A 24,872-nucleotide genomic window follows, 5' to 3' on the forward strand; every position below is an offset into this window, starting at 1 on the left:
GAAGACAGAGTTGTACAGTATGAGTCATGTACAAGAATGATACTATCCATTGCGCAAGATTTATGCAACAATGACACAGCTGGGATGAGAGTGGCTTTCACAATCTTCCCTGGCTATTACAAATCGCAGATCTGAAACCTATTGAGAATGTAGGGGTCATGATAGAAAAATAGATCTGCAAACAAGTCCTCTTGCGTAAAATCTGAACCAGTTAAAGGACTGTCTGGTGAACACTTGCTACGTTGTAGATGTAGGTGCAATCCAACACCTTGTGGAATCAATGCAAAACCGCTTATTTGCTGTTTTTCGGGGTAAAGGAAGTTCAACCTGGTATTAAATAAAAGTTTCTAATTCAATGGCAGTTGGGAATTATATTTTCATATTTTTGTGGTGTTTTATCACTTTTGCAATATATCCTTGAAACTTCAGTTCTCTATTCACTAATATCCTCAAATCCCTCGCCCCCTCTCCTCCTGTAATACAGTGCCTTCAATATGATACACAGCATTGCATTTCCGAGATCCATGGTGCAAACCGTACATTTATTCACATTTACTTTAAATGTATAGGAAATCTACATTTTTCTTCCCACATAGCCACTCATTTCAAACTACTCTTTACCAGCAGTACATCTGCATCATTCCTAATAATTTTTGTAATTTTATCAACTTTTTATCATCTACGAACACCTGAAGATCCACTTGCAAACAACTCGCAATATCATTAACAAACAAAATAAACAAGTGTGTGTCGTAGGACAGAACCATCTGGGATTGACTGGTAATTCTCCTCCTCAGAGACAAGGCGCCTCTGTACACCACCGTTTTTCATCTATTAGAAAGCTAGTTTCTTATCTTATCAAACAACTAATTATCCAATCCGTTTGCGGTAATTTGCACACCAATGTATTATGTGGTGGTGTGTCAAATGTCTTTGCAAAATCCAGAAAGATTCCAGTATACGAATTACTCCAACCCAAAAATGTAGTCACGTTATCATAATTAGCACAGAGGAGTAACAAATATCTTCGGGACTTGATATAACTTTTCATTGAGCATACTGTTTATATAGGCTGACCATACACACTACCGTGTTGAACGGGACGGTACCATTTTTTTTCATATTTCCTGGCCGTCCCGTTGTTTTAATAAAAATGACAATTGTGTCCCGTTTTAATAAAAGCTATAAATATACTTTGATATTGGACAATCATAACTAATTATTCATCACCTATAATCGTACATCAATATCACGGATCCCAGTAATTTGTACAACCATGGATTCACATTGTTCGATACCAAATATCGATATCTGCAGTGATTTATTCAGAGAAAATAAAAAAATGCATATCGGCAACTTGAGCGTTTCGAAAGCGGCGTCTGTTTTGCTGTAGGGTTAGTTTTTGGTTTTCCTGTATGTTAAATGTTGGCTTTGTTATTCAATGGCGGTGTTTTAATTTCATATTTTTTAAAGTTTAAGTCTCTCTTTGCAATGTCAAAGAGGAAAAACTGCAGTTTTAATGACAATCCCCACAAAGCATTCAAAATTATTAAATTCAACAATCTCTGTCGCAATGGAACCAAAGTGGTATGCCGACATTGTATTGTTCATTTTTCCGTTGCTCACGGAGGCAGAAACAAGTTCAAACCACATTCACTTAGCCAGAAACAAAACAATGCTGAAAAGACTCTGGCTTCAGTTAACAACATCAGCTCATTTATGGTGAGAGATGATAGTGAAAGCGATAAACTTGCAGCAAGTGAAGCTCTTATTACGTTTCCTACTATGCGTCACGGCCAAAGTATTCGCACAAATGATTGCTGGTAGACATTGACAAATAAAATTTATGAGCCAAATTATCCTCAGCACGTAACAAATCAGAAGCAATGATTAGCAATGTTTTATTACCACGCATATTAAGCGAAGTAATAGAGGATTTGAAAAAAAAAAGAAAAAAAAAAAGAAGAAGCATTTAAAGACAGGTAAATTTTGCCAAATTGTGGTGTTCAAGACACAATTATAGACTTTATTTCCTTACCTGAAATGCAGCCCCCCCCTCTAAGTCCAACTAAATTTTTGTAGGGTTCTGTTACTGAAGAATAATGGTACGCTCAATATCTTTATGTAATAATTTTTTTTTATCGTCTTACGTTTTCAGAATATAAAATAATACGTAATCCTGCGTCCCGTTTTTGCCATCCGATTATCCCGTTTTCGTCTCATGGAAATATCGTCAGCCTATGTACATACAATATTACAATGTAGATGCATAATAACCTTCGTACTTTGATGTAAAACACGCACATTATATACATGAATAATAAACGTGCATAGTATATACGTATTAAAAATAACGTTTCGTTGAATAAAATTGTTACTACGAAGATGCTTGTCAACGGTGAGTGATTACATGAGAGTTCTTTTTGTATTTTTTTTTTAAAACTAACTAACACTCTATATTCACTTATACTGACTAGCTGCGCTCGTTTAAACCCTATGTTACTTTTGATAACAGTTCGATTCTAGTCGCTGAGTAAAGAAATATTTTCGAATTCTTTTTTCGACCGGTTCCCAAATTAGTCGATCTCTGTCAGTGGCAAGGGGCTTTTTATCCCGGAATTTGTTTAGGTTTTGGTCAGTAAATAAACTCAAAGAAATCGACTGAAGAACCAAAAAACTTTTTAAGACATTAAAAATATTGTGTTAGAGTTAGAGACCACGAGATGGCGGCACTAGTTACCGGTCCCTTCATTTCTTGACGCTTAAATGAGTGCTATCCCTGATGCACTTATCTCTGACTGGATACCAGTGGAGATTGAACACGCCAATCAGTGTCCAATAAAAAGTAAGGTGGACTAAAACGGCCTCGCCTACTCCTTATAAGGAAATAAAAGGCGTTAGCTGATATATTATATATAAATACTGCAGTTATTCATTTAATACTGAATAAGTATCTGCATCCAGTCACTTAGTTTACATGAAGCGAGTTTAATGGTTTTATTCTGGTTAAGTTACTAGATTCGAGATCAGTAAGCTCTTAGCAATAAGTGTGGTTATTGTTTCTGATTAACATTCACGATTTCAGCATGCTTTTTATATTATTGCTGAGTCTTTTACCTCTCAGTTTTTCTACAAAGTCAGACGAAGAGGAACATGTAATACTAGGCGGCAAGGAATGCATAGCAATTGACAACGATGTACGAGAAGCAGCTGAATTTGCTGTGCTAGAACTGAATGAGCTATCAAAATCACCAAATTGGAAGAAACTGGGAAAGATTTTGAAGGCAGAAGCTGAGGTATGATGTCATTTATTGTTAGAATGTCACGTGTCGAAAGTATCAGTCTACATGTAATTGTTTTTAGCTGCTAATCTCTCTCTCTCACTTCAATACGTATTCCCCCATCCTATTTCTTCCCCAATGTTCTCTCTCTATATGCAAAGTCTCATCCATGTTTGTTGAGTAGTTTTTCTTAATTTCTTGTAGAAATGAATTCATTCTCAGACAATTCGAAGTTCTTTTCTGATTTCATTTAGCATTTTTCGACGGTTCTTCTCAAAAATTGCAATTCATCTGGAAACTTCTGTGCAATTGGACGAATGTTTCATTGTCTCGGTTTCTTACATTTTCATTGTATTTTATTTTCTGCTTCTATTTTTATTTTATTTATTTATTTTACTCCAAACCTTATCTTTTGCCCTGTTCTTCGACACAGGAATAGTAATTTAATTATGAAATTTTAGGACAAAAAATTGGCCTCCATACATTATATTGCAGTGTGTAATAGTTTTATATATATACATATAAACACTATCAACATGTTTCCATAAACACGAACAACGAAAGCCACCAACATGAAGTAAATTGGACAACAAATTCAAACCTGCACATTTGTCACGATGAAGTAGAACGCCGCATTGTCGAGTCAAAAGAAATCACCTTTGGACCCTCTTCACATGAACAATAATCTCAGCTATAATTTACCTGACTCTTTCAGCTCTACTTCAGAAACTGGAGATCGCGTGGTTCCACACACGCAGAAGTGTACAACAATAGAACTTTAACACGGACTATAGCACAAGTTCATAATAACTGTAATTTACAGTCGAATATTATAGTTTTATAACTGTATAGCTTTAGAGTGTATCAATGTTTTTTTAAGTGTATTTTAATAGCTTTCTATATTCGTAACGCATACACAAGTCAATCCGGACGAAACATGTTGTGTTTTCAAATAAATCTCAATTTGTTATAATTCTCGGATTTTTCGTCAGTTTATATTAAAATTAACATATCCAAGCTCCGAATTAATAGTAGTAGTAATAGTATGTCCACGGAGGGATTCGAACCCGTAGTGTTTTGGCTGGAGAGTAGATACAATAACCACTTTGCGAACCAGGCCGGCCATACATCACTCCTTTGGCTCCTTTGGCTCTGTTGAAAAATTTCAATGTGTACCCAATTTGGTAGAAGCAGAACTGACCAAATCTTCACTTTAAGACAAGTCTTTGAGAAATCTTGAGAATATGCTGAGAATGTCTACGCATGTTTTATAGACTTGGGGAAGGCATATAATGGGGTTCTCGGGAAAAGCTTTGGCAAGTAGTACCGGAGTATGGAGTGAATGGCCAACTATTAGCTGCCATTAAGTGCCTGTATGAATGCCCAGAGGTTTGTGTCAGGGTAAACAGCACAAAGTCTGAATCTTTCACAGTCTCCGTTGACCTCCGCCAAGGATGTGTTCTGTCACCCCTCCTTTTCATAAAATTTATGGACTGGATTGATAAGGCAGCCGAGGCATTGGATGTGTCAGAATTGGATACACGTCTATATTTTGCAGGTCACCTAGTTCTGTTTAGCTCTTTCACAGATGACCTACAGTGGACCTTGGATAGCTGTTTGTGCAGAAGCCGGAATGAAGATCAATTGGCCAAAACTGAAACATTTGTGGTCTCAAGACAACCACCTCAGTGCACTCTACATGTGACTGGAGTCTGACTGAGGCAGGTGGAGAAGTTTAAATACCTTGGGTCCATATTCACGAGTGATGGAAAGTGGTAGGTAGAGTTAGATAATGGAAATGGTTCAGCAAGCGCAATATTGCAGGAGCTTGGCCGTTCAGTAGTATTGAAGCGGGAGTTAAGCCAGAATGCAAAGCTGGCTGTCTTCAATACACTCTATGTCTCCATCCTCACCTATGGTGATGAGAGTTGGGTAATGACCGAAAGAAGGCGGACACTCATCCAAGCAGCTGTAATGAGGTTATTTTGAGGGGGTGCGGGCTGATAAGACTCGACAGAGTCAGAAACTCAGCAATTCGGGTAACCCTCAATACTCAACCGTTACTTCTGCCTATTGAGAGATCACAGTTACGTTGGTACGGGCACCTGGTCAGAATGCCACGAAAGAGGCTCCCTCAGTAGGCCCTCTTTGTGAAGTCACAGGGTCGGAGGCCACGTTGAAGGCCAAGGACTCGCTGGATAGATTATATCCAAAACCTTGGGTGGACAGGTTTAGGAATCCCACCGGAACAGCTGAGCTTGGTGGCGGAGGATCGTGAGCACTGGAAGTTTCTCTTGCAGCTGCTTCCCATACAACCCACTTAGTAAAGGTGGGCCTTGAAGATGTATGTATGTACTCGTTTTGTACTCGAAATCATTTCTTATACAAATTGTGACACGCTGATTCGTCTGAATTTGTGGTTTGCGATCCTCAGAAATAGCGTTCATCCTTAGAATATATATATATATATATATATATATATATATATATATATATATATATATATATATATATATATATATATATATATATATATATATATATATATATATATATATATATATATATATAAATTGAAATTGAAATCTTCCACTGAAAAATTAATTCATGAAGAGGTTTGCATTCTTTTACGCATTCTACATTCAATGTTGTAAAGTTTTGCGACATTAGATAGTTAAGCTTTGGAATTAGGTAGACAGGACTGATGGGATGCAAAATAAACACTTACGAGGGTGGTCTGAAAAGTTCTCGGCCTAACAGTGAAAAAACGAATTATTAATTTCACAACTATTTTTATTTTTCAACATAATCATCGTTAAGTTTAATACATTTATTTCAGCTATGCTCCAGCGCCATTATTCCGTCCCTGTAGTAGTTCTCAGTAAGATATGCAAAATACCCCTCTACAGCTGCAATCACTTCTTGAGTCGAAGAAAAATGTTGACCAGCGAGTAGGAGTTTTAGTTTTGGGAAATGATAGAAGACAGAGTGAATTAATCTGGGGAATGGAGTGGATGTTCCAACAATTCGTAGTGCAGACCCGTTCAATTTCCCATTGCCAAAATTCGTGGGCAGGTGCATTGTCCTGATGAGAGATGATTTTTTTCCTTCTGCAAACCGATTTTTTTCTCAAGATTTTTTTTTCGTTTAGTCTGGTTAGAAGATCGGAATAATATTCCCGGTTATTCTTTTACCCTTTTCAAGATATTTAATAAACAAAATGCGTTTAGAATCCCAAAACACCGATGCCATGACCTTTCCTGCTGATGAAACCGACTTTGTCTTCTTTGGCGCTGAACAACCGACTTCTGTCCATTGTTTTGACTGCTGTTTGTATTCTGGCGTGTAATGGTGAATCTACGTTTCATCCATATTAATAAATTGACAAACAAAATCAGTTTTATTCTTGTTGAAACGCTCTAAACATTGTTAAGAGATTTTCAATTGCAAGGATTTTGACTCGCCGGTCTTCTAATAACATATCGTGCACTTGATCAATGATTACTGTTGTTGTTACACTTTGTGGACGCCCTTCACGTGGATCATCTCATCTTCAAGGCTGGAACGGCCACGTTTAACTTGGCTGTACATTTTTTAATTGTCAAAAACATAGGAGCAGAGTGCCCATAAACTTGTATGAACTTTGAATGAATTTCTTTTGGCATTAGACCATCTTTTACAAAGAATTTTCTAACCGGACGATACTCAATTTTATCCATATCAAGGGATATAGACAATACTTTTGCTGCAGACAGCTGTATAAAACAAACTACTTGGAACGACTTGCAATTTGGAATCTGCTGGCCTGTTTGGCCGAGTTGTCAGCATATACGCTCTCCAATCAACAGGATACGGGCTCGAATCCAGCCATGGGCATGGATGTTTGTGATTGTCTAGAAAATACTAGTGGTGATGATGGGCGATAGATGGTGTTGGTGTGGATGATGATGGTAGTTGCAGTTAGTTGTAGTTGGTGGATTGAGTGGTGGAGACAGAGAATTGTAGAGCAAGTGCCGTGCCTCGATGAGTCTTTGGACTCCCTGGAGGTGTTACGTAATAATAATAATAATAATATTAATTTGAAATGGATGCTTATGACAGATGTACCAACTTAGAAAAAAGAATATCGGCGATAGTGTTGCCATCTATGGTCGAAGCCGATAACTTTACAGACCACCGTGAAATTCGAGAAATGAGAGATCTAGGAATGGTGGTGGAGAGGATTGATAGATGTTTAGTGGTCATATAGCTAAATTTGTGACGACATCACAGTGGATTATTGATGAAGAGTATCTACCGACAAATACAAGTAAATACGTTCGGTTCCATTGTATAAAGCATAATTAGGCAGAAAAGGGATTACTATATGGATAATAGGGATGAGATGATTTACACACCTTGTTTCCATGGTGATAATATCTTGGAACTTAGGAAGATTGAATAAGGTAATATCCGGTCTCTGGAATGTTGGTTATGAAAACCGATTTAATGAAGGCCATCTGCAGAGTTTCATGACTAGAACGATGCAGTGAATATAATTGAGACATAAGTTGTTGGGTTGTATATGTTGACTAGTTTTAACTAGATTAAGAGAGCAGAAATATTTTCCATAGAACAGATGGAAACTGAATAAGAAGGGATTTAGAGGGAAGGTGAAGGGCAAGTTTTGCTGGTTTGTGAATGAATGCTTCGCATGGATGTGTAGTTGATGAGTGGAATGCATTGCATGCAAGTGTGGTGAATGCAGAATTTTAATGGATATTTACGATTTTATGATATGTATTAAAAGGATTTTATGATATCCATTAATAAGTATTTTTCTACATTTACAAGATTAGTGAAAGCAATTAAATCTATTAATTGCTGTTTCATCAAGAATTTTCAGTTAGGAACTTTTGTACAAAAAAGACTATTTTAACATATTACACCATTTTTAATGCTTCTATTAATTCGTCTCAGTCATTGAGACATTCAGGGATTACAACTAACAAATGTAACATACATGCACAAAGGCAACACAATATTGAATGAAGCACGTGACTATGACTTTAGAGTTATATACAGGGCGTCGTCCATTGGCATTTGAAGGATTCCCAGATTGTATATTGACAGCTCTGAGGATTAATGCTTCCCACATTTCAGGAAGTTTATAGAACTCGCCAGCCTGACTGCCCGAGTGGTTTAACGTGTCTGCTCTCCAGTCAAGAGGCGCGGGTTCGAATCCCGCCTTGGGCATGTATGTTTGTGATTATCTGTGGAAATAACAGTGGTAGTGATCCGCGGTAGATGGCGTTGGTGTAGTTGCGGTCCGTTGGTGGATTGTGTGTAGTGGAAGCAGAGTTGTAGAGTGGATGCCCTTCCTCGATGAGTCTTTGAACTCCCTGGAGGTGACAAATAATAAAATGAAAATATTAAAAAAACTCAAATCTTGTAGAAATTTATCCCAACTTAACCACCGCTCTAAGGATATTGTTAACAATTCCTGTTAGCGCAGTAAATGCGGAAAGAAGTTTTTCCAAGCTTAAACTGATTAAAAATTATTTGCGAACAGAATGAAAACGGAAGACCCAAGTAAGATTGGTTGGTTTAGGAACTATATCGATAAAAGAGGACATAGCTTATAATTTCAGTCTAGAAGAACTTGTAAACAGTTTTATTGTGCGATATTCTCGTAGAGCAAATATTTAATTAATATTATTATGGAATTTTTCTGCATTAATGTTTCTCTTGTAATAAAAACAAAATAGCAATTGGAGATTTTCTTATATTTTTGTCTTATAATCCATCAGGGGCGCGATCTAATCTGCCCTGATCTATGCGCAGGGAAATGAAAAGGATTGGTATTGATTGTCGCATGCCTATACAGAAATCACTGATTTCTGCGAAGAACCAGAAAGTTTGTCTACAGCGGTGTCAGTACCATCGTGCCTGGACACTGAAATTCATCTAGTTCGACGAATCACGGAAAATGTACATATCAGCATATTTCATGCTGAACTAGTACTTTGAGAGGGAGAAGATTGTGAAGGTTATGTAAATACGAAACATTGCATTACGTAATTCACTCCTTCACTGAATTCTTGGGAAGGGAGTGTTTAAAAATAATCTTCTTATCCCAGAGGTTTTAATTCACGATGATCATTTTCATTCTTTGCGTTATCAAGATATACTAGTTCTTCTCTAGATTATTCTTCTTCTTATTGTGCTATCTTCTATCGAAGGTCAGCGACCATCTTGGCGAACAAACTGCGCTCTTGTGCTAATCTGAGCAGTTGTGCACTGCTCTTTCCTGTCCACGTCTTGATGTTGTCAAACCATGATATTCTTTTTCTTCCTCTAGTTCCTTTGCCATCAATTTATAATCTTTGCTCTAGATTATAACGTTGTAATTAATAATAAACATTTCTTTATTTATTATTAATGACGAAATTAATCGAATTTCCATCTAGCCTCCAGCCCTCCTCCGTTACTTTACCGAAACCCTTCCGTCGGAAACATGACTACTAAAACAAAGTGTCTCTCATTTCACGAAAATGTCGAAATTATTTGTTAGTTAAAACTGGTGAGAAAAATGTCTTCTTCAACACTCTCAACACTGCTGAAGAATAAAGATGTTTACATATCGGCAAAGGGAAACAAATACTGGATTAAAAAAATTAGATAATGCAAGCTTACAAACATCGATGAAGCATTGCTTCAATAGTTCTCTGTATAAAGAAGCAAAAGCAATGGAATCTGAACAAACTGTGGGATCTTGAAGGCTCAAGAGGGGAAATTTGCTGAACAATCTGGACGCCATGATTTTGTATGCAACGAAGGTAGGCTGGATCATTGAAATTGTGTTTATTATTAATTAGTATTGTATTGTTTTTAATTACACGCAGAACGCAGAACTCTGCTGATTTGTTGGGTAAAGCATAAATGCTTTTGATATTCCCCTTTTTCTGAGGGGGGAGTTCTTTGAGAGGAGAGTTATTGAACTTTAAGCTCGGCCTGGAAGCGCAGTGAGATTAGTTGTGTTCAGCAGAGCATAGAATTGACTGTCTCCTTTTGTGTTTGTAGAATTCTGCTTCATTGTAGTCTGAAGCTTGCTTGATCAGCGGGTTTGGATGATTACTTTTCTTGGTGAAGAACTATTCTGCTAGGTCATGGAGAAGGGATGTGAGGTAGGGAATGTTGACTTCTCTGTGGATCTGATAGTTTTCTAATGGACAATTGGGCATTCATAATCATTCTCAGGCACTTCTTCTCTATTCTCTGAAGCTTTTGAATATTTGTATTCGAGGTGGTGGCTCCATGCAGGAGATGCTTAAGTGATGATTGGACGTAATACCATCTTGTATATGAGTAGTTTGTTCCGAGTATCCAGTTCACTTCTTCTTTTGATCATGGGATAAAGCTGAGCGATTGCTTTGAATGTCATCGAGCTTATGTGTTTTATATGATTGGTGAATCAAGCTGCCTACTAGGAAATGTTTTTGCCAGTATTACAATTAATGAATCAGATGGGATAGAAAACTATTTTTAATGTTTGCTCGACTAGTTTAGTGAAAAGTTTGGTTTAACATAAACTATGTGATGGGAATTACGTGAATAAGTTAAAAAAAATAAACAAAGTTAAAAATAAGTTAAACAAAGCGCTGTCAGGGCGAAGAGTGAACGTTTGTTGATAAATTTGCTCTTGTCTTATACTTAAATGTAAGTCATTGTATTGATATAATCATCTTCAAAATGTGCTTCAATGAATTGTCTCAGTAACATAAAAAATTAGAGTGTATAAATTATCGAAATTGATTCAGTGGTTCCTGTAAACTAGTTCTTCAAAGAATTCAAGCCACGTGTTGCATCAACCGCCATTCTCACCTTGACGTTACCTACTAATCCTTCAAGGACAACAGCCGAGATATGTCCAACGCTAATTGTAACAGCTGTAAAGACATTCCTAGGATAAATTAAGTTATAAATGTGGTACTGTAATGCTCAACTCTATAGAAAGTTAACCTCTGCAAATAGCTTTAAAAAATTGCCTATCAATCTGATGTTGTTCAACGGTCGCCATTGGGCTAGTATACAAGGTGAGTACCTCGAACAAATAGGCTTAACGTTAAGCACTAAACTCTATCATAATGGGAATCCGCTGCAAAGTTTGTGAAGAGACATGTATTGATGATACATCTATTATGAAGTCTGCACATTAGTGCAAAAGTAGTTATCATTTTCATTGTGCTGGTCTCAGTGAAAGGCAATTTAAAAGCTCTCCAAAGACAGAAAACAAAATTGGAAATGCGCTTCTTGCAAATTCGGCGAACAACAAAGACCGACGACTTCTTCCAGGGGTGATGACTCCTCCATTCTAGAGATTAGTAACGCAGACAATATGTGTGTAACCGATTTAATGGGATTAATAAAAGAATTAAAAAAAGACATCAACGACTTAAGAAGTTCGACTGAATATACCTTGAACAAAATAGATTATTTTCTTGGTATCATTGCTGGCCTAACACAAGAAGTTAAGGAACTTAAAACAAAGAACTATGAACTAGAAAACGCAAATATGGAGCTGAATATAATTCATGAATCTGTGAATGACACGAATCAACAGGCAATTAGCTCAAACCTATAATTTATTGATGTTCATCACGAGCCACGTGAAAATGTGCATAAAATAGCAAAGAAAATTGCATGTAAAATCAAAATCAGCTATAATGAAGATGGTATTGAGGCTATACATCGCGTTTCCAATGGGCCGAAAATCAAACCAATGGCTATCATTATAAAATTTAAAAGTAAAATAATCAGAGACAAATGGCTGGACGGAAACAAAAGTAGCAAATATAGACTAAATACAACTGATATTTTTGACATTTTTAACGATAGTAAAATATATTTAAACGAGCACTTGACTGGAAACCTAAAACACCTACTATTTATTGCCAAGAAATGTAAAGAAGAAATGAACTACAAATATCTCTGGGTCAAACAGGGCAAACTTTTCATGAGAAAAGACGACACATGTAAAATATGGGGTTTCAGATGTGAAGAAGACTTGTCTAAACTCCGAGAATACAGCGAAAGTAATAACTAATTACGAACAACTATGACAGATGAGAATAATATCGCTGATGTCCGGTTTTCATAAATGTGTAATTTGTCATGATTCAGTAGAATTAAGAAACTTTTTATCCTCAGACACTGTAAGTACCTTGCAAATTTTGCATATAAATATAAGAAGAATTCGAGATAAATTACAGCATATCGAATTACTACTAGACAATTTAAATTATCGGCTAGATGTTCTGATATTAACGGAAATCTGGGTTAAAGACGAAGATATTGATTTGTACCAAGTAAGCGGATTTAAAATTTATTATCAGTGTAGAAATTATAACAAATCTGGAGGAGAAATTATCTTTATCCAGAATTCCATATCTGCTAATAACATTACTAATATAAAAATAAAAACAGGTGAAAATGTCAATAAATTCAGAAAGATTTATATATATATATATATGATGGCTGTATATAGGTCGCATTGTTACACAGAGTCCAACTTTATACAAGAACTCGAGTGTAGTCCAGGTGAGATCAGAAGTGATAATGTTCTCATAATTGGGGATATGAATATTGACTTGCTGAAGAATAGCAGATCCTCTCAAGATTATCTAGATCTACTTGCCATGCATGGATTCGAACAATATATTAATGCCTCAGGAGAGAAGTCAATGGTGGTAGAACGTGTCTAGATCATGTATTCGGGAGAACATTAAGTGGAAACAAAATCCAAGTAGCGATTCTGTGCCAACCTCTCGCGGATCACTTTCCAATCGGTATTAAAGTGCATTTGCAAGTACAGCACAAAGATAGTTTAACCGAAAATATTCCCCACACATCAATTGACTCCAGAGTATTGAAACGTAACTTAAGCACTGTCTCCTGGGAAGATATAATGAGGGAAACAAATATTGATACCTCGTGTCATTAATTTATTGCAATATTGAACAATAAAATACAAGACGCTCTTAAAGTTAAAATAATAGACAAAATGAAAGAAACAAAGCCCTGGATTACACAGGAAATCAGACGCTACATACAAATTAGAGATAAAGTGTATAAAAAGTTTAAAAATTACCCGCACAATCAATATTATGAACACAGTTTCAAGTACCATAGAAATCAAATACACCATAAATTAAAAGAAAGTAAAAACGAGCACTATAGAAATGAATTCCTAAAATGCCAAGGTAATCCCAGAAATCAATGGAAGTTTGTGAATAAATTAATCGGTAAAGATACACACAAACAAAGCCTCCCCATACTTAAAGATATCGATAGGAATAGAGAAAATAAAGACAGAGGATTGGCTGAAGAATTCAATAACAGTTTTGCCATAGTCAGTGAAAGCATTCTGAAAAATGCTAAATCCACCCCTCGGAATTGCACTCCCAAGAGACTTGAAAACTCCAGATATCTTTTCCCCACTTGTGAAAACGAAATAAAAAATGTTATTGCTAGCCTAAAAGCAACCAAAACTTCAGGATACGATGGTATTAACACAAACATTGTGAAAGAATGCCAAATGTACATCATAGAACCCCTAATGTACATTTTTAACTTATCACCGATAACAGACACGTTTCCATCAGATTTTAAGAAAGCCGTAGTTGTACCTATTTACAAAAGGGTAAACAAAAATAACTTGAAAAATTACAGACCGATCTCCCTTCTACAGGTCTTTTCGAAAATTAGAGAAATTGGTAAAAATTAGACTCGTGAAATTTTTGTACAAAAACAACCTCTTTTCAAAGAATCACTTTGGGTTCAGGCAAATGTTCAGCACAGAACATGCTTTACTGAACTTCAGAAACACAGTTTATACCTCCCTTGACGAACATAAACTAACATTAGCAGTATTTCTAGATATACACAAAGCTTTTGAATCTGTATCACATGAAAGTTTAATAAAAAAAATTACAAGTCATAGGAATACGAGGTACTGCCGTTAACTGTTTCAAAAATTACTTAAATGCCAGATCACAAATTGTAAAAATAAACAACAGCTATAGCAGCTCCAAAAAACAGTAGACTGCGGTGTACCACAAGGATATGTCGTGGGACCAATTTATCAGTGACTTCTACAATCGTGAACTAAGCTGTAAATTAAATACTTTTGTAGATGATACAGTACTAATTTTCTCTACAGACACAGCCGAACAAATGAAAACCATCGTGAATGCTGATCTCTTGAAAGTAACAAATTGGTTCAAGTCAAACAAACTCAGTCTGAATGTCCCAAAAACTAAATACGTAAATTCTAACTTGCGAAACACAACTGGCAAAATGAACTTCACTGCACAATTAATTTTGCATGATTGGAATTGCAGAACAAATTCAAATTAAAACTGCGAGAAAATAAAAAAAGTCCGTGTAATAATTTACTTGGAATTAAAAATTGATAGTAATTTAATCTGGGAACCGCATATTACCGATGTCGTAAATAAAGGATTATGTTAAACAGACTTTACTACCTGAACAGATTCTTAAATTTAAATATGCTAAAAATATTATATTCTGCCTGGATTCAATGCACACTACAATATGCTATATTAAGTTGGGGAGGAATCTATCCCACTACGCTGAAATCTTTAGTCTCGACTCAGCATAAAGTAATTAAAATCTTAAATAGAAACAAATATAAGGATACTGCAAAGTGTAATAAAAACACCATCCTAAACATATTACCCCTTAGATATTTATACATCTATAGGGTACTATTATTCATAAAAGAGACAACGGATACGTAAATATCAAACACGATACTTTCCTTAGTAGACATAAGGGCCTGAAATATTTAGTTCCAAAAGCTAAAATAAAGAACCAATATACAAATATTACACTTATTTAGCGCCAAAAGTATTCAACACACTTTAACAATAAGAAATGAAACTAACCCAAATAAATACAAAACTCTAATCAAAGAGTATTTATTTTCCCACAGAAATGAGGAAGATCTGTTCAAAATAATTGTATAAATTATTGGTTTTTACCATATTTGTATTAAAAAATCCAGTCTTATGCGTAAAACGTAAAATTGAAATGCTATTTAACTGCTTTGTTTTATTTTGTTCGTAATTAATTGTTATGCAACTTTCTCTGTACGATGAAATTTTATTTTATTTGCGATTTTATTATGTAATTATATTATAATAATAATAATATGTAATATGTATATTATATGAATGTACATATGCGTATATAATGAAAATGTATTTCATAAATTTTTGTGACTTTATCAATGTCTTAACCGGGATGAGCTGTTGATCTTAGGTTACACATATGATTGTTCAACATTTTGTACTATTTTAGGAAACGTACAAATAAACTAGTTTTGTCTTTAAAAAAATGAAGTTTTTTGTCAAGCATAACACCGAGATATTTGACTTAGCTCTGGCATGGGATCTTGACAACGAGCAGGTGTATATGTTCCTTGATCTGAATCTTCTTTTTGGTGAACAGGATGGCTGAACTCTTCTTGGGTTTGTTTGAATCCTCCAGTCCATCAGCCATTTTTCCAATATGTAAATACTGTTTTGGAGTCTTTTGGAAGCTAGTTTGGGACTGAGAGATCTTGCTGATAAAGCGGTATCATCAGCATATAATTTGTGATTGTTAAACTTGGATTTTGTGGAATATCAGCTATGTAGATAGAAAACAGCAGGGAACTGAAGAGAACTCTGCAGTACACCTGCCAGGATCTTGCGTCTGGTTGATACAGTTTCATTTATTTTTACTTGCATGAATCTGTCTTTAAGGTAACTAGCTATGATTTTTATTAGATTAGTGAGCATGCTAAATTTGATGAGTTTGTAGAGAAATCCGCAGCAGTGTGGAGGTTCCAGTTAAAACCTGTGGTGATAAATTCAACTAGTCGGTGTATCTGATGTGTGGTGCTATAGTTTTCTCTGAATCCAAACTGCTCATTAGGGATAATACCTAGATTATCTGTTGCTGATTGAAGACTTGTAAGGATGACTTTATGCATCCTTACCTAGGCTGGACAGTAGGCTGATAGCTCTGTAGCTTTCGGAAGTTGAGGGATTTTTCCAATCTTTTTTTTTTTTGTGATTGATTGGTGTTATATCCGTTTTCCATACTAAGGGAAAATATTTGAATTTGTGGATAGCATTGGTAATTTGCTGTTCTTTATGTGATTCCGTCTGGACCTGGAGCCTTGTTGTTATTCGAGTGGGTTATGATATTTATAACTTCTGCTGAAGAGGAGGTTATGATGGGTTCTGCCTTCTCCTTTTGTTCTATTATGATCTGTCTGACTCTGAGGTGAATCTTGCAGATGAGATTGATGTTTAAATTCTCGTAAGAGGGTTTACACTGAGATTCCAAATTGTCAACCATAGCGTCTTCTTTTTCTTGGTCAGTGTGAGCTGCTCCTTTCTTGGTCTGAATTGGGAGTATGAGTTGCTTTTTAGTGCGGAGGGTTCTCAAGATTTTCCAGATGGAGTTATTTTCTGGGATTAGTTTGTTCAGTTTGGTTTCCCAATCTTGATTTCGATGTTTTTGTAGAGCTTCCCGGACACGTCTATTTAAATTATTCAGAGTGGTTTTATCCTGTGGGGATTTTGTGTCATTATGGTATCTTTTTCTGGCTCCGTTTTTCATTTTGATCAGGTCCATAATTTCCTTAGGGATTCGACTACTGGAATGAATAACTGTGATTTGTGTGACTGAAGTTAGTGTTTATTTTTAATTTGGTAAGTAAGGTTGTTGACAGCTATATCTATCTCCTCTTTGTTATGGATAATGGGTGCTGGGCCAATGTGGTCTGAGAGAGAGCTTTGGGGAGCTTTTCCATGATATGAAATAGTGTCTAGGAGAGAATTGTTCTTGTGTACCGAGCTTGAGCAGAATGGGGTTGTGATAAGATGATAATTCGTTTAGCATTTCCAGTTGGTATTGGTATCTGGTGTTTCTGAGGATTGCGATATCCAGTACATCTGAGTTTCCATTTGGACTGTGATGAATGGGCTCTGTAGGTCCGGCTATAACAATAGAATTTTGCGTTGAGTAATGGTTTAGGGTGCAGGCGGCCTTTGTCATTGATTGTGGAGCAATACCAAGCTGTATGCTTGGAATTGAAATCTCCAGCCATGATGATGGAGTCAGTGGAGCCGAGAATAAAGTCCAAGTCAGATACCAGTAATGGATTGCTGTGTGCGTTGTATACTGCATACCTTTTGGTACTGCCAGCATTGTTTGTATGAACTTAAACGCTTTTTATCTCTAGGGTCTTGGTTTGTGGATTTGTCAGTACATTGTGGCTTATGTATTTTTTAATGAATATGTCTGTGCCTCCTCCACTGCAGCAGTGAGTCTGTCTGTTTTTTTCATTGCGCAGTTCCTTAATTTAGGGTTATTAGCTGGCCTGAGATTTGTTTCATTTACAAGATTTATATCAGGAGTGTATCTGTGAGTGAACTCCTGTACTTGAAGGATTTTCTTGTTCAATCCATTTGCATTCCATGCAGTTATGGTAAGGGAGTTAGGCTTATATTTCCTATTGTTTATGATTGAGGGCTGTCAGAATGGAATGGGTGCCTTGATGGAATTTCTTCGTGGCGGATGGTGTAGGATTTGTTTTGCTGTATTCCTGAAGCATGGTACCTAGTGAGGCAGTTAGAACTGATGTAAGGTTCGAGCTTGTAAATTCGTTGGAGGAAGTATTCTTGGATCGTGCAGAGTCATATATGTTTTGGTCCTGGATTTAGGTTGATTTCCTTTCTGAGCTGTCTAGGTGGACGTTATTTGAACTGGATGGCAATCTGCACAATTGCCCAGGGTACCACTGCTGGGTGATGGATGAGCGTGTTTGGGTGAGCCGCGGTTCTTTTGGTGTGCTATGCATCCTTTATAGTTATCGGGTTGAGGACTTCCGCAGTTTGCGCACTTAGCTGGCGTAGATCTTGGCTTGGTGCATATGATGATCTGGTGGCCTTCCCCACATTTTAAGCACCTAAAATTTGCCTGGCATAGCTTTTGTGCTTGCCCAAAACGCTGACATCTTTGGCACCGTCCTGTTGACGCTGTCTTTCTTAGAGGTTCTGTATTAATTCTGAGGCCACAGACAGCTGTCAGCTGGTATATTTTCTTCTGCGTGTTGTCAATCTCCACGAGTACAAAAGGCATTGGCCTCTTATCAGACCTTAGCATGCTACTTACTTTGATTGGGGTCAGGTTCTGGTTGCTTCGATCAACTGAGATTTCTTGTGATTCCTTCTGTGACTCCACGTTCTACCACCTTTAGGGTCTTTTCACTTTGTAAAGCGAATGTATGGTAAGGAAGATTTTTAGTGTCCAGTAGCCTTCTCATCTGCCTGTAGTCAGTAACGGTGGCTGGCTTGATTTTAACACCCTCATATTAGTTTTTTTTTGCCCAGGATTATGTGCTGTTTTGCTGCATAAGATCTCATATTACAGAAATCCATTTCTCTTTGTCCCGTAGAATAAATGGGGTGACCTTCTCGGTGTTTTTCGGCGCGTCCTGTGTGGGTGAGTCATCCTCTAGAAGATCATCTCCAGTTCTTCTCCGTTGGTTGGAGTGCTCTTCTTGTGAGTTGTTATGACGGGGGTTTTTAGATAGTTGAACAGTTATGAATTCCATTTGGGATTCTTCATCCTGTACTTCTAGATAATTTGTTTGGGCGTATAGGTTTTTAAATAACCCGGCCAGTCAGTCTCAAACTTTTCCATGATAAGGTTTAAAATTTCTAATGATTTCTCCTTGTTTAGAGGTCTTAATCTGTTCCTTGATGCCTTCCATACCAATCGGGAGTCTCCTGGAGTTATGTACATGCTACGAAAAACCCTACGAAAAAAGTAGGGCAGTGAGCCTACGATTCGGTTGTTTTTAATAATTAATGAACAATGGCGAATCCAACGTTAGTTAGGCCTATAAATTAATTCATGTTTTTAATTAATTCTATAGGCCTAACCACTTGTAATTAATGTTTTTAATTAAAAAGAAAGAAACTGTGTTTAGTATTAAGCGACTGATTTTCAAATTATGGACAAACAAATTGTGTTTAATATTACGTGGATTATAGTTTATGCAAGCATATTTATACAAATAATATCTAGATGTGTAATTATATTATTTTTTTCTCTCTCTAAGACATCATTTTTTTATCTATATTTATCAAATTATTGAGAATTAAGAAAAACATAGAAGGTAGATTTAACTCATAACTGATATAGCGAGTATTGGTTATAACCATGAACTTTTGTCGGTCCTCTGGAGTCATTATAATCAAGTTCGACTGTATTTAAAAGACAAAATTTGATATTGTCATTTATTCTTTCTGCCCTTTCGCTGTGGACTGAGTTTTGTATTCACTCATTTTCTATTCTCTTTATTTTCTTTTCTCCTCTTCCATGTCTCATAATAATTTCTCACCACTAAAGCAAGTTAATTCTTTGTGATGTCTCTTGCAATGATGTCATCAAAGTGTTATGGTAAAGCGATAGTAACTCCCTCCCCGCGCTTAACAACATGCCCGCCCTAACAACCATTACATTGCAGATGCAAGAAAAAGAAGTACGCTTCTTGTATCCCTGAATAAGGTACAGAGCCTTTTGCAGTCTGTGTAATATATTTCTCAACAAACAGTGAAATTAAAGACAGCTGGAATAAAAACGCTGCTAACTAATGAATCACATGTCTCCACTCGCATGAACTATGCTGTATAGACTTAAGCAAAACCATATGTTGCACCAGAAACACAGTATCTAACTAAAATCCCTTATCCAATTTTTCAATTACGTGAAATAAATATTTGTTTTATTGCATTTGAAATTGTCGATGCCATTATGACAGTTCACAAAGGCTACTTGAAATGAAATTCTACCACGAATTGAAATATGCGATATAATTCATGTGTGAGTTCCCATGCCAACTCAAAAGCAAACAAGCATCAATAAAATTCAACAAAGTGTAGAAACTTTGTGTGAGTTGAGCCCGCCGGTAATCAGTTCTGCCAGAACGACAAATGACTTCCCGTCGTGAATGTGGTAAAACTAAGAAATATATAGTGAATGTTTTTATGGCAGTTTCATATGTTATGGAATTCGGTTGAAGAGAATTATCATTTCAACTGAACGCGATACCGAACCAATTATATGTACGCCTTCATAGTTACTCTCTGGTGTAAAACAAAATTTAACTTGTACATATTGTAACAATTAAAAAACAAAGGTTGAATAATCTTTAAGCGTATGAAAGGATATCCCTTTAAATCGTTGACGTGCCAGCAAAATTCTCGGACGTGCCACAGGTTCGCCATCTATGATCTATACTAACGCCATCTCCTACCCACCTCAATTAGAAACATTCATGACCACATCGAGATTCGAACCCACACTTCATTGCGACTGGTTTCTAAAACCAGAGCCTTAGACGACTAGGCTACACTACCTATCGAACTATAATGCTATATCATAGTAAATTTAAGGAAGAACTGTTTTTGTAATCTGCAGCAATCCTCATAAATCAGTGAAAGTTAAACAGATACAGTTTACGGTTTACAGATACATAATAATCAAGCAACTGATGGGAGGGCTTGCGATGCTAATAATAGAGGTAACATGGAAGAGCTTGGCCAGGAGTTAATGAAAATGAAGAATCAAATTAAAAGTATAATAATAATAATAATAATAATAATAATAATAATAATAATAATAATTATTATTATTATTATTATTATTATTATTATTATTATTATTATTATTATTATTATTATTATTTTTACTCCATGAACTCAATGAATCCTCTAGGAGGTCCTTCTGAAAATCCTCCTGAAACGTTCTCATTTCTGAGCTATCACTAATAACTCTTCTCAACTTTATATCATCTGAAACAACTAAATATCCCTCTGCAATCCACTGTACATCAATTGCAAATTCGCTGGTATACAGGTGCTAGCACTTAGAACTCCGACTTGAAACCTTCTACTTCTTTGATACTGCTCCCTTGTATATAAATGTCTCATATCTATCAGTAGCCAATCCCCGACTCACTAACTCAACATCTAAAGCTATATGCAGTACCTTAAATATCAACAAATCGTTTTCATCCTGCTTCAATTGCTTTTGTAAAATCTGAAAAAAATTACAGTATGCCTTTCCCTCACCAACTGCTCATGTTGTTGGTGTTGTTATGTGCTATTCAGTGATTTCAACTCTTACTCGCCCTCTTGTGTGGGAAAATTGAACGTTCAAAGAAGAGTGTAATTGGTGTGTATGACGAGGAAGTTAATAAGAAGTATATATATCTAAGTATCTAAGGATTATAGGGAAAATGATTTATTTTTAATTAATGTTTCATTGAAAAATACAGTGTTTTTAATACATATATTATTACAGGTGGTAGCTGGGTTGAACTACTACATAACCATGGAAGTTATCGAAACAATTTGTAAGAAAAGTGATGTCCCTGTTGAAGAAGCAAAAACCTGTGCTATTAAGAAAGATAAAGTAAGCATATTTCTTTCCAGTTAATAATATTATTATATTTCTAAATATATATTTTGATGCTACACTTCATCGTTTGCATATCTGAACAAATATATATTATTTTACATACATGAGAAATGTTAATATTATTATTTTTTCTTTTAAGTGATGCATCTAAGATTTGAATTTGATTGATCGATAAGATTTGAGTAGGATTTGAAATAGGGAGCAATTAATGTTAGATAAGTTAAATATCACATCTGAATGCAGTTTTATTCTCTCTTCAAGATATTACCATTATAATTCCTGGATCTCCATTAAGTCAAGGAACTCGTTGCAGGAAGTCTGCTTTAGATCCCACAGACTTTCAATTAATTCGATCACTGCTAGTTTCTTTTCCTTTAATTATTTTCCATATTGACATATCTCTTAGCTTTAAATATCATAATCCAGCCTTGGAACCCCGCATTAATTTTGTTAACAGATATCTGTTAACGAACTCCCAAATGCGACTGATGTTTTTTTCTTCGTGTTCTATCAATAGTATGGCTTCTAAACCAATTATCATCACTTGGCTTGTAATTCAATATGAATTCCTTTCTTCTAATAACTTTCATATGCCTACTCACACCATTCTTAATGCCTCTCAATAAGTTAGGACAACACAATCGTTCTCTCTCTCCAGTTGATTTGGAGGTGAGAACTTATTCACAATATTATCCTCTGATTCACTGACCAATTTCAAAACTGTTCATCACGGTGTTCTCTCAACCACATCTTGATTGAGTTGATTATCCCTCAGAATTTCAGTCTTTCTTATTCTGTTATTAAAAAAAAAAAAAATTGATTTATAAGAAATCATGTTCTTTGGTCATAATAGGCTACACATTAAAGAAGATATTATAATATTAATAAAATTTGACAAATGAAAGAATTCCTTGGGATTTTCTGGGATTGCAGTGCTAGTTTCTTCTCATATTCCATTTTTGGAATGAGAGTAGATGTTCACGTTCTACATTCCTCATACAACTACTCTCCATGCCATTCTTTATACTTTATTTTTATAACTACTTTTTCATATGCAGTTCCGATCACTGTCCTTAATATTTTCCCATAATGTAAAACACAACTCCTAGGAAATGCATGTTGTTATACATTATGGCAGAAGGTCACTACCCAGACCGGTTTCGACCTTTTTCGAGGCCTCATCAGTGAGCAGGTAGCCCCACTTGCCGAATACGAAACTCAAATATGGAAAATCTATGAGTTTCATGACGAATATAGAAAATTATAAACATTTCGACGAGTCCAAACATAAGCCAACACCTGGTGCAATGCTGGGGCTAAGAAATAATGTTGGATTCAATATCCTCTTAATTTGAATAATTCTTTCATATTTTCACCAGTGACACTCATCATAATTCAGCCTTTTATCTATAATAAATAAATAATAATATGTTATTTTCATAAAATAAAATAAGATTTACAAAGGACAGTGATCGGACACGCACCAATAATAAAAGTTTCGTTTCTCACAGAAATAACGCGCGCAAGCACACGATACACTGCTTAAGGCTAAGAGCCTTAACACTGCGCAATCGAGCAGTGTCGGCATGACTTGTAACGTGGCAAGCGCAAACGAATATCCGCGAGTTTGGCTGCAGTTGGGTCGAACGTGATAATATCGATACTGCCTTAGCTCGCAGTGTATTTGTTTCGTAATCTAAAGCGTTAATCGAACAATTCCAATTACCAGCTATTCAATCACTGTCGAAACATAAGCTGTAACCTTTAACATGTTGTATTGCATTTATATAATGTTGTAACCATTGTTATTATTTATAAACAAAAACAAAATTTCAATTTTTCATTTTTTCCTTGGGGGGTACGGCAGTGTCTCAGTGTTTATGTACGGGCCGCCACTGCTTGGCAGCTAGTGGGATTGTTGTTTCGGACATGACGGTCTGTCAAAGATTGTTGGAAGCAGGGAGGCCTGTACACAGACCAAAAAAGAACCAACTATTGACCAACACTATGCAGAAAAAGAGGCTCCAGTCGGCATTAGTGCACAAAGATTGGACTGTTGAGACATGGAAGAAGGTCATCTTCTCAGATGAGGGCCAGTTCTTTGTCCAAGTAGAGCGAGTATCCTATGTTCGCAAATCAGCAGCTGAGAAGACTTCTCGCTCCCACGTTCAACAATCTCCTAAACATCCAACTGAGAAGTTCTTGGGTTGTTTTACACACGACAGTCCACGTTCACTCGTGCATGTCGACGGTATGATGAAAATTGATCAGTACATAAAAGTTGTTATCGGAGAAAATAGTTGTCCCACTGATCCAGAAAAACAAAGAACTCATCTTCAAAAAGGATCTCATTCCATTCCACACTTTAAAAAAAAAAATGAAAGAGTTCCTCAAAAATCACAACATTCAATTATTTAAGTAGACCGTTAACTCTGCTGACATTAACCCAATGGAAAAGTTGTGGGCCATAGTGAAAAAGAGACTTGAAGATTAATTTGTGGTTCAAAGGATAACTTAATCAATCCGTCATAAAAGTATGGTTTCGAGATGCAAAAATGAGAAAAATATTCTGCTTTGGTAAAGCGAATTAATGAAATTAATAAAACACAAGAACACATAAATTATTAGGTAAAATTGGAAATTAATTTTTGTATTTATTTTCTTACGAAATTAAATTTTTTCTTTAAAATTGGGAATGTTCTGATTAATTTGTTCGCCACTGTAATATTATGAAATAACCGTTTGTTTATTACAGGGTAAGGGCATAGAAATATGTGAAGTCACTGTATATTTAAAAGACTGGGAAGATTTAATGGAGTTGACTGCTCATTCCTGCAAGAAAACTTAGAAAACACAGCAGTGAATGTTAAAAAAAAAAAGAAACAAAAAACCAGTTCATTTTGTAGATTTGATTTACAACTAAATATTTTACTGTTCCTAAACTTTTTGCCTTTTCAATTTATGTTTTTTGGTCTTTGAGAAAATATATATATTGAATGTAAAACTTTCGAACAATATTATTCAATAAAATACATCCCATTGTAA

At 35.8% G+C, this 24,872-nt stretch overlaps 1 protein-coding gene across 1 annotated transcript; it reads left to right on the plus strand.

The window, feature by feature from the left end:
• The first annotated feature begins 2,940 nt into the window (after positions 1–2,940).
• Positions 2,941–24,872, plus strand: LOC150102342 (L-cystatin-like). Its single transcript, XM_090398970.1, has 3 exons — positions 2,941–3,296; positions 21,711–21,821; positions 24,583–24,872. The coding sequence occupies exons 1-3, from the start codon at positions 3,087–3,089 to the stop codon at positions 24,673–24,675; spliced, it is 414 nt and encodes a 137-aa protein (XP_090255096.1). The 5' UTR covers positions 2,941–3,086; the 3' UTR covers positions 24,676–24,872.

This window comes from Typopeltis vanoorti, chromosome 10, assembly GCF_054136105.1.
Source record: "Typopeltis vanoorti isolate ZY-2024b chromosome 10, IOZ_Tvanoo_1.0, whole genome shotgun sequence".
Classification (NCBI taxonomy): domain Eukaryota; kingdom Metazoa; phylum Arthropoda; class Arachnida; order Uropygi; family Thelyphonidae; genus Typopeltis; species Typopeltis vanoorti.

Coding starts and splice junctions, on each gene's coding strand:
- LOC150102342 (XM_090398970.1), top strand. CDS start 3,087: ATGCTTTTTATATTATTGCTGAGTCTTTTACCTCTCAGTTTTTCTACA. Junction 3,297..21,710: donor TTTTGAAGGCAGAAGCTGAG/GTATGATGTCAT, acceptor ATATTATTACAG/GTGGTAGCTGGGTTGAACTA. Junction 21,822..24,582: donor GTGCTATTAAGAAAGATAAA/GTAAGCATATTT, acceptor TGTTTATTACAG/GGTAAGGGCATAGAAATATG.